The sequence below is a fragment of the Xiphophorus couchianus genome, chromosome 5 (genome assembly GCF_001444195.1).
Source record: "Xiphophorus couchianus chromosome 5, X_couchianus-1.0, whole genome shotgun sequence".
In the NCBI taxonomy this organism is placed as follows: Eukaryota; Metazoa; Chordata; class Actinopteri; order Cyprinodontiformes; family Poeciliidae; genus Xiphophorus; species Xiphophorus couchianus.
In genome coordinates this window covers 17,139,562-17,152,133 of record NC_040232.1, presented here as the reverse complement: position 1 = coordinate 17,152,133, position 12,572 = coordinate 17,139,562, and the positions used below count along the sequence as shown (strand labels likewise).

Below are 12,572 nucleotides of genomic sequence, written 5' to 3'. Positions count from 1 at the left end.
TAATTGTTTTCTGCTTAAAAGCATTTTTATTTGCACTTTGCCAAAGATTCTTACACAGATATTTTTAAGCAACAAATTAGAGAAACTCATTTTCTAAAATGTTGATACTTTCATTTTAGTACTTGATCATAAACCCGGAAGATTTGTTTTCTGTTGCAAACATATCTCTTATGCAAGACATGTCTCCAAAACACAATGTTAGATATTCTCTTTGGTGCAGAATATTATTCCATTACCATATGTATAAAAAAGAAAATACAAACTCCATAGGGTCGGTGCACTCATTCGTCTGACTCCATATATCCCTGCATGCATCCCAAATAATAGCATTGCACTCAAATCTGCATTACACATTTAAACTGAAATAAAATTGAAAATAATTATCATGTCCTCCCACACCCCCAAAATAAAATGAAGCACATCAGTGTGGGATTATTATTAACTAAGAAAACTGAGAGGAAACTTCTCTTACTTTCCTAAATAGCCACACTGTTTTCTACCTCCTCTGGATCCAAGTATATGTACGGCACTTCCAGACTCTTGTTTCTCTCTTTGATTGCTGCACTCAATGCTGCCAACTCCTTTTGAAAGTTCTCTATCATCTGCCGTGGAGTCTCCTCACTGAAGTGGTTCTCGGGGTACTGACCAAGAGGTACCTGATGAAATCAATGACACTTAGTTTTTCTGCCACCGAGATGCAAATGTTTGAAAAATGTAGGCTACTTGTGTAAACATATAGAGCCATGAAGAAGTCGTGGAGTTGAATAGTAGCATTTTACCTTATTTATATACAGGTTCATCTCAAGAAAATAGAAAACCATGAAAAACCTAATTCATTAGGCCATTCACTGCAAAAATGAACCTCGTATATTATAAAGAAACATTACATCTATTTCAACCATTTATTTCTGCTCATTTTGTCAATGGATTGAAGCTACAGAAAATCCAAAAGGACATTTCTCAAAGTTGCATAGACCAAATAATACATGGACATTTTTTTGACAGAAACTTAGGGTGGGATGGTTAATTGTTTGTTTTGTTTTGTGGGTTTGTTTTATTGATCTGCACAGCATTTTGAGCTGCTTTTAGTACGAAGGATGCTTTATAAATAAAATCGATTGATTGACTGAACTCTCCTTCAATCTGATGGAAAGCTGTCAAATCATCAGTCTTTATTCTCCAAGCTCCACTTCATAACATTTCCTTACTACAAATACATTTGTGTCTACAGTAGAGGATTAGGGCCACCGAAAAAAGAAAAATAGAGATTAAGTCAGAATTCTTTTTTTTCTTTTTTTGGTGGCCCTAATCCTTTTCCGCATGTATCCATCTCATGTAATATTTAAGATTTCAAAGAAACTGAATTTTGGGTTTTCAATAGCTGTAAGGCATACTCATCAAAATGCGCTGAATACATTAGACTGTGTAATTAATCTACAACTGTAGATATATGGGTTTTTGGTTTTAAAGCTGAATAACTGAAATGGATTCACTTTTTAATTATTTTCTGCTTTATTGAGATGAACCTGTTCAAATGTTCTTGATAAAGCTTGACCATATGTTTGAAAACACACTGAAGTGTGAACACTCACAAAGTCACTGGACTTCTGGCTGAGCAGCCACAGAGTGGCCATCCCCTGAACAGTGGTGTTGACATCTGGCAGTGTTTTCAGCATTGTTTTTTCAGTCGCTTCCCCCTTTTTGGTTGGAGGTGGCAGTTGCAGGGAGATTGGAGTGTTTGGCATCCAGCTACCAAAGTCAAACTGCAGTATAGAAATGAGTATTATAGTTTGTTATTGATTTCTTTTGCTTGTGGAATTTCAAAATTTCAAAATACAGTTCTATTAACTTTAAAGCATAATGGTTATAATTACAGTTGTAGTTGTCTGACTGATAGCTTTAGTCAGTTTGCTGACTGGATTCAGGCAATGATTGCTTGAACCTTTAGATGGTTTAAAATAGTGTTTGCTTGGTTGTTTGTTTGTTGTTGTTTCTTTTACAACCAACCTTTAAATCTATTAAACTTGATATGACAGCCTACCCTGTCTTAACAAAATGTACATTATTAATAGAATCAAGGTAGAAGGTGCTCCTTGGTATAGACCTGACACACATTTATATTGATAATTCAAAAATAATATGGACACAAATATCCCTGCATACCACAGATAGTATACCTTATCAGAGCCACATGCGTTGAAGGATCATGAAAGGTGTTTTTACTCCTGCATTTATTGACTCACTATAGGAGCCTGGCAGAAGATCAGTTAAGACATAAACTTAATTCATAATGCAATGTGTTTGCATTATGTGTTTACAGGATTACAATTTTTTTTTATCCGTTTTATCTATGCTGTAAAGTCTGTATTCAAAAAAACTATGTGATTTGAAGACCATGTTTGGTGAATTTGAATTATGCTCTAGCATTTGTAGCATTATATATAGTATCAATTGATGGCTTTGTATTCATTTACTCTGAAATAACACAGCGAGCTTCAATTCATGTGCAAATAATACAAATCATATCTAAATCTTAGAAAATCATATCTAAATCCCAAACCCTGACCTGTCCACTGTTCACAGCAGCATGCTGGCCTGACCCGGTGAAGATCACCATGGTGACAAACTTGATGAGCTCATCCACGGTGGTAAGTTTCTGTGGGATTCCTGAGAATTAGAAAAAGTAAACTTAACATTTAAAAATTCGATGTTTGATCAATTCTTAACCGTCCATCCCATCCCACCGATTGTCTCTAACCACTTGTTCTTGTAGGTCTGTAAGTGGGTGAGGGTTGGGGTGGGTTGGTGCCTATCTCCAGCAGTCTTTGGGCAACATAGGGACACACAAGACAAACAACCATGCACACACACAATCATATCTAGGGGTAATTTAGAGACTAAATAACATAATAGTCAATTGACTTCTAGGAGGCAGCTGGAGTACCCAGAGAAGATCCATTCATACATGAAGAAAACGTGCAATGTTCTGGGTTGAGGCCCAGAACGTCCTGGCTACCAGGAAACAGTGCTACCAGCAGCATCACTTTGCAACCCGAATGCTTCCATTATACAGATCTGTATTATGTTTATCAAGCCGTATTATTTTCTTTAATGTATACCTGAGCGAGGCTGGGAAAGGAATCCATGTTCATAAATGTCCAAAATCCACTTTTGAAGTTCGGAGTCTTGCTGAACTTCAGCATTAGTCTTGTAGTAGTAGCTCAGGATACCCCGCACAAATCTTTCAGACACAGAAATATTTTGTAAAACATGTTAAATACATACCCAGTAAGAGTAAAGTGTGTTTCTCATTTCATGATTTTTTTTCAGGAATATTACTGAATTTGTGATACCTTTTTTCTTTTCTAATAATTTACATTTCTAATATTTTAAATATCACTGATTTCTTTAATACCACAAATTATTTGCATGGGCAAAATGACCATAAATGATACAGGACAATAGTCAAGATGATTACCAGAGGAAGTTACCTGATGTAAATTTGGGCTGATTTAAATTCAACATGAGAAAGGATTAAAGAAAAAAAAAACTGAAATCCACTAAAATCTTTCTTGATTTTTTTAACAAAGCTTTATTTAGCCCCAGGGATAACTCTACCCATCTATAGTTGCTGGAGAAGTTTTTTTTTTTTTGATGGTTCACAGTATAATCATTAATGTTGTTCTGTACAAACATGATTGTTTTGCAAGCCAAAATGGAAGGCCTTAGTCAGTATAAACAACAAAGCAGTCTGAAAATCACCTCAGACAAAAGGCAGAAAAAAATAATTACTACCCATTTCTCTTCCTAACACATTAAGTAGAAGTGTGAAAGTTTTGCACAATAAGCCATCTGACGATTTGTCGTTAACAGATAAAGTAGCATGATGTAAGATGCTAAATGGAAATAGCCTATTACACCTGTTGATAGTATCCCACACTCTGAGTGCATCATCTCTGTAGTAGAAGTTTGGTACGTCCTTCAGGCCACGCTCAGCAATGTCTTCAGGCACACAGAGGGAGCTGTATGTTACGGAGGACAGCGATCTCCTTAGAATTGTCATCATACCCTCTCCTCCAGAAGCTGAAAACTAGAGAAAGGTAAAGTCAAAGTTAAAGACAAACACTGTCATTCAAAATTAAAAATAATGATGTCCTTCTGAGTAAAGTTTTTTTTTTTTACTTTGGTGAAAACACCCTCCTCAGATATGAGTCTTTTCCGAGCTAAGAAGTTGATCTGCAGAGTGTAGCGAGTGTGAGGTATGAGAAGCTGAAAAAGGAGAAAACACTGTTGGTTATAACAGGAACAGTTTGCAAATAAAAAAAACGTATTCTGAATTACAATAAAACACAGTCAAAACTTCAGAATGAGTAAAATTAACAAATTAATAGTTCAAGTTTTTTACATGTTGCATCATCATGAGAATCTGTCAGTGTATGCATAAACACAGTGGAACCTGCAGCTTCAGTTACCTTGTAGAGAGGATGCACCATGGGCATGTTGCTCAACAGTGACACTGCAAAGACCTCAGCCAGCAGGTGAGTGCGCAGCAGGTGAACGTTGAGCTGATGCTCACTGAAATCTGCACTTCTGACAAAAATCTTTGCCATCAGCCAGTCGTACTTGGAATCAGATGGCAAGAAGATTGGATTGTCCTCTGCTGGTTTCTGCTTCAGCTACATCAGAGTTTAAATAAAGTATAGGTATTTATTTGATTACAGGTAAATCACGCAGATGAACAATGTTTCTGAAATTATTTAGTATTTTTTCTGCTGACTAATTTTTTTGAGAACCTCTGTGAAGTGTTTGAACTTAAGCCACACTGATAGTCTGAAATCAGATTAAACAAAACAGTAGTCAGATGGGCGTGTGTGTTTGAAGATATAACCTTTTGATAAAAGAACAAACCAGACTGGTGGTTGAAGTGATAAACCTATAGTCTTTGTGTGATCTGACTTCCAAGTTTTTCTACAAGTCTACTTTCTAAGAAAGGAATTTGGCTTGCGACTTATGTCAATTCTTTTCAAAATACACAACTTGGATGCAAATCTCTTGTTCTTTCTACATTTAAAATTGGCTTGATTAATTCACAAACTTATAACACCACAGTAAGTGTTGCCATCAGGCATCAATGTCTTGCTAAAAGTGCAAATGTCTCATTTCAGAATCAAAAAACAACAAAAAATGTTGATAGTGTGAAGGATCCATGAATTGCAATTGTTTTTAAAAGCAGATGCAGGATTCAAAAACACTTTTTTTTAAAAAAACACAAAAGGTCCTTTGGAGTCATGTATCCCTAAAACAGAAAAAAAAAAAGAATTTTGTTTTAAATAAAAAAAAGTCCACTCTAACAGGAATGTGTTGAATTAATGTGTGAGAAGTAGAGAGTGATCAGAAGAAAATCTTATAAATCAGCAGATTTAAACTTTTTCCCAAACAAAAATACAGTTATGAATTAAGTTAATTAAAGCATAAGTACAAAAATACAGCACCTGTTAGTGAGGGGGTAAATCCCTCTCACACTGACTGATCAATTTATCGAAAAGTTTATCCCAAAGTTTATGTTATGCCTGACTGTCTGGTTCCTGCCAAACTCTAATATTTGGCTTGTACAAAAAAGACATTTAATTGAATACTTAATAATTCGTGCACTTTAATTACTGTATATGAGTGCTAATCTCACCTGAATAGCAATTGGCATGAGTTTATCATCTGGAGCTTTGTGGAGCAAGACAAGTGGAGCCATCAGGTACTGCTTCTCGTCATTGATGGTGTTTGCTTTCACTCCATCCATTTGCTTGTAGTCACAAAGGAATATGTTGCCTTTCTGTTTAACATTTTAAGAAAATGTTAACAATTTTATTTAAAAACGCAAGAACCTCAAATCTACTTAGAAATAGCTATATATTTTTTTGTACAAATAATTACCTTAATTTCTTCTGCCAAGCTGCAACAACCATCAGGGAAAACCATTTTGTCAGTAACAGGAAAGTTGCCAGGCAGGATGGTGCAGCGGCGAATCAGCATGGGATTAATCCCGTTTAGAAACTGGTAACCAAAAAATGCATCTTCCTTCCAGTGTTGTTGGACATAGTCTGTAAAAAAAAAAACACACACAATTCTTCCACAAAAACACAATAAATTTGTTTAAAAATAAAAATGAAATGATAAATACAGTCTTCAAAAATGGTGGAAGAGCAAGCGGAATTTTTTGCAGGCCATGAGAGCACTTTTAACTTTTTGTTGTTGTTGAAGAATAAACACTCTAAAATACATTGTGAATACATTGTGTCAAGGAGAATTATTTTACATTTTCACCCAAATCACCACAAAACAAAAGTGTCACTGTGTTCTTTTTACAAGAAACTTTACAAAATGCAACTTAAACAATTACAACAAATATTAAACCCATACCCCAGTCTTAACAGGTTTCATGGCTTAGTAGGATTAACTTTAGCGCAAGTTGTCAATACCAGATATATCAGTCTGTTTGCAGCAAAAAACTCTGCTGATATCATCAATGTTCGTCCAATTAGTTTTTTTATCAGCCAGCCCCTTCAGTTTCAGCTCTGCCAGCCTAGTTAAGAAAAAACAAAAAGTTAATGTGACATAAAAATCTCAAATTAAAGGCATATCTGTATCAGACTATTAGGAGTTTACCCTGTGTTTGCTGTGAACAGAAATTCAGTCTGCTTGGTAAAGGAGAATCTGACTTCAGCAGGTAGAGATAATGGGCCATCTACTTTTATGCAGTGAGGAATTCCTTCCACATACACATCCCAGCTGAGAAAAAAATAGAATTTCTATGCTGTTTTATTTTAGTACAGATGGAAAAAATCATTTTGTTTCTCAATACAAAACACATCAGCATATGCACTTGCGACTTAGTAAATTAGAATTTCATCAAAAAGGTAATCAAAGTGAAACTCACACCCAAATCAATTTTTTTTTTTGCTGATAACCTATCTAAATAAGATATCTGGCCTTCTGTCTTTATGTTTCTGTGAGAATTTTGACATTTTTGTGCAATTCTTTTAGTTCTGCATTATTTTGCTTAAAATTGTCACACTACTGGTCTCTTCGGTCAAACGGTTCTTAGACATTTGAATTGTCCTATTGGTTGCAGCAGTAGGGGTTGGTACAACTTTGTCACTTCTGGTATAAAAGCACAGCCCTCTGTCCCTCCTCACCTCTTGCTCGCCACTATCGCCCGTTTGGTGGAAAGTTAAGAGTAAGAAGTGCTGCCATGGCGACTGGCGGGCATTGCTAATGGTGTTACTCAGCTTTACAAATGTGGGATTTATTTGCAATGTTGTGTTACATTGTTACATTATATTTAGTGTACTTTATATTATTGTTCTTCTTTTAATTCCACGTAAAGTCTGTTGTCTTGTGAGCCTTAGTATTTCACCATATCAGGTAAACACGCTTATCTTACCAAGGAGTAATTGCGTACGAATACCTCAGACATTTTTTGAAGAGGTACTTTTTATAGCTTCTTTTCTTTCTGCAGAACATTCTGAATAATATTTGTCATGTTTGGTATTGTTGCAATCATATGCATAAAAGAAGTGTATTTGTCCACCCCAATGCTTATGGAGGAAACGCACAAAATATTCTCTTAAGTAGATTAAGAACATTTGAAAAACAGTCTGTGCTCAATTTGTGATTACTCGTGATTAAACATTTGAGTAGTTTGACAGGCCTGTCTGTCTATAAATTTGAAGTTTATAATATAACGAGTTTCAGTGTTATATTGAATTGCTAAAGTACATTTACTTCCAAGTTATTAAGATGCACTCGTAAATATAAACTCAGACAGGGAAAAGGGTTTTTTGTGTTTTTCCCACTCTGATTTCTCACCCATAGTCTTTCTGACGCTGCTTGAGCTCTTGTTCCCGGCTGTCCCTGCCAAGATGATGATTATCTTCGAACCCTTTCAAGGCTGGGAAAAAAGAGAGGAAAAAAATCTTGCGATGATGTGTTGGTATTAATTTGCTCCTGTCTTCCTCTAGTTTAACAGAACCAAGCTTTTAACAGAATTTGCGGCTGTTCGACGGACCTGTTCCTTCTCTGAAGCGGTGCACCTTGCTGTCAGTGATCCAGCGGTAGATGGGGAAGTTGTAAATGTCTCCCTCTGGGGATTTGACTTCAACTTTGGCTGGGAACCAAGAATCTTCTGGGAACAGCAAAAGAGGCTGTTTGTCAAGCTCTACCAGCACCAGTTTTCCAAGGGACTTGGGGGAGGAAACTGTAAAAGATGCCACCTAACACAATAAAAACAACAATTTGAAATCATAAAAAGACTTCAAGTGCATACTTATAGCAAGAGGTCAACAATGGTAAACCACAGCAATAACAGAATGGTTTATCTCAATGAATGCTTATCTACATTACAGTATCTTGCTCAAATATATTTTGCAAATAAGAACAGAGAGATATCAGCCTGTACATTTGTAAAGCTGGCAGAGACATAGTCTAAAATAATACCAGCTGTAGTTACAAAAAATGGAAGTTGTTTTGGCTTAAGTGTGCAAATTCATGACTCACTTTTTTCTCATTTTGTTTTTAAAACATTTTTGTAATTATACAGTATATCCTATTCTGTCCACTTCCCAATTATGCATTACTTTGTGTTGGTGTATCCCAATTAAATATAATGAAGTTTGCGGTTGTAGCATGACAAAATGTGAAAAGTTCAGTGACCTTAAATACTTTTGCAAGTCCCTACATTGTACTTCTCCGGGACGCAATATATAAAACAATGCGGTGACTTTATATCATTACACATACCCTGTTGTGAAATAAGCGACAGTTATTTTGTGATTCTTGGTCTAAAGCTGCTCTTCATTTGAATTTGAAGCTCAATCTTTCAGACTTACAGCTCCTCTGACAAATGCTGAAGCTCCTTTCAAGCTCAACAGCAGCTTGCGTTCATTTTCCCCTTTTGTGCCAACCAGCTTAATGTAGACATTGTTGAGAGTGGTGGCAACTGCGCGATTAGCAGTGTACACAGTTACTTCATAATCCAACATTTTTGCTGTTGAAAATTGATCCACCTTGATGTCAAGAGAGAGAAAAACAATCAACATCAACACTGATTGGTTGGTTGTTCTAGTTCATTGCAATACAATTAAAAAGGATTGTCCTGATAACTAACAAAACGTTTTACAGACAAACTGATGAAAGATACTGAATCAGAATGAAATGGAAAAATTTCATTTGATATAACAACTACAAATAAAAGATTCTTGTTTGTTTCTGTTTTTCAGCAACTTTTGAATGTATTTGTCTTACCTCTGCTAATGAGATCACAAAGTTTCCTTGAAGAGCTGCTGTGTTGATGCAAGTTAGCACCACTGTTTTCTGTATATTCAATGGGAGTGTTTGTTCAGTACCAAGAAATGGCTATGGTAATGAAACTACGCGGAAAGTAAACCTCCCACCTCTCATCTTTAGTGTTTTTCCTGTTCTTACTTATATGTGGGGACTTTCATGACTCAACACGTTGGGTTTACATACCTCTTGAGATATGGATAACATAAATAACACCTGCATGTCACTGCAGAATGACACATTGATAATAACAAAAACCAAGATTTTTGTTTACAATTGTTTTTCCCAGAACAACAAAACAAACTGAGCGCATGTTAATTTATTACTTAACACAAAGATGGTTTTTTACCGTTTTTCACACCAAACCACATTTAGAGTAAGCAACACATATCTTTAATGCAAAACTATTTCTCTGCATAGTTATTTGATCAAAATCCCTTCTTACAGACAAAAAGGATTTAGCAAGAACTCTATGAGTAGTAGGGCGGTCTTGTAAAAAGTCAACAAAAGGATGACTTATTTGCATATTATCTGGTGCTGATCTTTTAGCAACATTATGAAACTATTCATTTCATCATTTAGGAAATTGCTTGATGTTTAATGCAATACCTGTAATGCAGTATCTGACAGTTATGTGTCATGTTTGGCAAAGTACAGAGATTACATATCATTTAAATGTAACCTGTTCTCAACCTATAATGTTTAGAGAGGGATTTGGTTGCTATTTAATCTGGAAACCATAGAAATTGCTGTACAAAAGAGAAAACTAGTCTGCAGTCTAAAACTGAACTTTCAGGTTACATAACTCAATTTTCTGGTGCAAATGGAGTAACTGTCACTCTGTTGTGCAAATACCAATGATAAAATAACTGAAAAAGTGCTTAACGTTCCACAAGCTTCTGACACACGTTTTACTCTGTCTAGCTGAATTGTTGCCTGACCACCTGTGTTCAGCATTGTTAAAGCACATACCAACTGAATGTCCTTCAATCCATTGATTTCAACAAATAGAAACAACATGCAAATTCAATATACTGTTAAATGAAACAGATGTTGCTTTCATTTGGTTTCTTATTGCATATTTAGCTCTAAATCAAAATCTTATGACTGCCTAGACCCCCAAGGCAATCTAGGGATATTGGAGGGGGCCTGTAACAATAAATAAACCAGGGAAAAATGAAGAGACAAAACCAGGAGGGTAAAGTTAAAATTTTATTCTTCAAGAATAATCTGAAAAAATCTTATAGGTCAAAAAAATGAGAACCTAAAAGAAAATAAAGGGAAGAGCAACAACAAAAACCAGGGTTTCTAGCAAACAACAATCCTCCATCACAGCACCACAAAGCTGCCACACACAGGCTGCCCAATTGGCCAAGAGGTCCTGAACTCAGTTTCCCAGCTAGCCTTATACTCTGCTAATCAAGAGGCAGAGTGAAACCAGCTGAACCTGCTTAACTTGTCGGAGCTCAGCAGCAACCTGAACTGAGGGGGAAATCCTACATGCCACCACTGTATGTAACACCGCCTCCCATAAAATCCAAGCCCTGAGAAGAAATAAAATAAACAAATAAAAATAATACCAAACAGCACACCAACCTCTACCAACTAGGATCAACCATGGGGTTATGATCAGTAAACACGGTCACTGGAGAAGAAGAACCAACATACACCTCAAAGTGTTGTAAGGTCAAGAGCATTCCAAGAGTTTCCTTTTAAATAATTCATCTGGTGAGTTTTGAACTTAGCAGAAAAGTAACTTACAGGATGACACACTCCATCCTCACCATCTTGAAGTAGTACTGCACCAGCAACTTTAGCACAGCCATCCACTTCCAGCTTGAATGGCTAAGTGACATCAGGAGCGACCAGGACTGGAGCGCTGCAGAGACGAGATTTAGCTGCATTGAAAGTTTCTTGACACTCACTGGTCCACACCAAGGGGACTGCAGGGCTACACAAAGCTGTAAGGAGAGTAACCACAATAGCAAAGTTTTTGCAGAAACATTGGTAGTAACCATCCATTCCTAGAAAATGTTTCAAATCATGTCCACTGCATGTAACACAGGGGAACAAATAAGTAATACACACAACGCACATGTAGCATCAATATTTAGTTAAAAACACATCAGTTTCATTAATTAAAATATCATTTTTATCAGTCTCCAATTGTTTGTCATCACAATGAACAAATTACAATGCAAAAAATTAGAAAACCTTCAATCACACAACGCTGACAAAGCAACAAATAGAACAACTTAAAAGACCAGAATGTTAAAAAAAGTGTTTAAAAGTCGTGTTGAAGCCATTTAGGGCTAGTAGAAATGCTTTGTCTAATATACTGTAAGTGCATTACACATAAAGTAGGGGGACGTTTTTGCTCTGCATATTTCATGGCTGTGGCAATATCTTTCAGAGTGCACCTTGGTTGTGCTTGTGATTTAAATGCAATGTTTAAATGCAGTCTTTCTGTGCTTATATAAATGAAATGCTAAAAGGTGACCCAGTCCTCTGCAAATAAAAACACCTTAACATCCCACAGTAGTTGAGCAAGATAACACTGATAGAGGAATAGAGGATGAGAAAAACAATCTGTAACAAACAGATTTAAACGTTACAACAGTAACAACAATATTTTGATGAAACAATATCCTACACAGTTCATTAGGACTATTTTTTGTCAAAGCAAACAAACAAACAAAAAAAAAAAACATTATGGTCTCAGTTGTTGGTATACTGTCATTTCATGGAAGTTAAATGCTCAACCAAGTTTTTGATTGTCTTATATTGGTGAAACAAACTTAAGCTTTCAAATAAGATTAGTGTTCTCACATTTTACAATAAGTTAATACTAAAGAAAGCAATCTAATACAATTTATTTTAAATTTGGTTTTGAAAAAAAGTGTGACTAATAACTTTAACATGGTATTAGCCTTCAACTTGGTGTCAACTAATTCCAAAATTTAAATGTGTCAGATTTGTCTCAAGCACAAAAAATCCAATATGCAATCATTACAAATGGATAAACAAAGACCAAAATGGTCTTGATCTTACTAAAACAAATTATAAAAATTTGTTACAACTTTTTGATTGTAAAAGTGAACGGGCAACCAGAAGTCTCATTTTAGCCTGCTGAACATGCCTCTTACTACAGCTAGCTTATCAAGTTCTTTAACTTTTTAAAGCAATTTTGCAACCCGTAAATGAACAATTAATGTTCTAGGTTTCACTTGAATCTA

General features: G+C 35.7%; 1 protein-coding gene across 2 annotated transcripts; it reads right to left on the bottom strand.

Annotated features, from left to right (window-relative positions):
• On the bottom strand, window positions 1-9,833 carry LOC114145549 (arachidonate 15-lipoxygenase B-like). 2 transcript variants are annotated; one of them, XM_028019174.1, is made up of 15 exons: window positions 9,298-9,833; window positions 8,883-9,059; window positions 8,063-8,267; window positions 7,864-7,945; window positions 6,661-6,783; window positions 6,474-6,577; window positions 5,929-6,095; window positions 5,684-5,827; window positions 4,473-4,676; window positions 4,183-4,269; window positions 3,921-4,090; window positions 3,120-3,241; window positions 2,567-2,667; window positions 1,593-1,763; window positions 1-656 (listed from the first exon to the last, which is right to left on the bottom strand). In XM_028019174.1, exons 2-15 carry the CDS (start codon window positions 9,033-9,035, stop codon window positions 477-479), a joined length of 2,013 nt encoding a protein of 670 aa, XP_027874975.1. In that variant the 5' UTR covers window positions 9,036-9,059; window positions 9,298-9,833; the 3' UTR covers window positions 1-476. The 2 variants fall into 2 exon arrangements, with proteins under 2 accessions (XP_027874975.1, XP_027874974.1); XM_028019173.1 differs by lacking the exon at window positions 9,298-9,833 and having other exon boundaries at window positions 8,883-9,269.
• Between the last annotated feature and the right edge of the window lie 2,739 nt (window positions 9,834-12,572).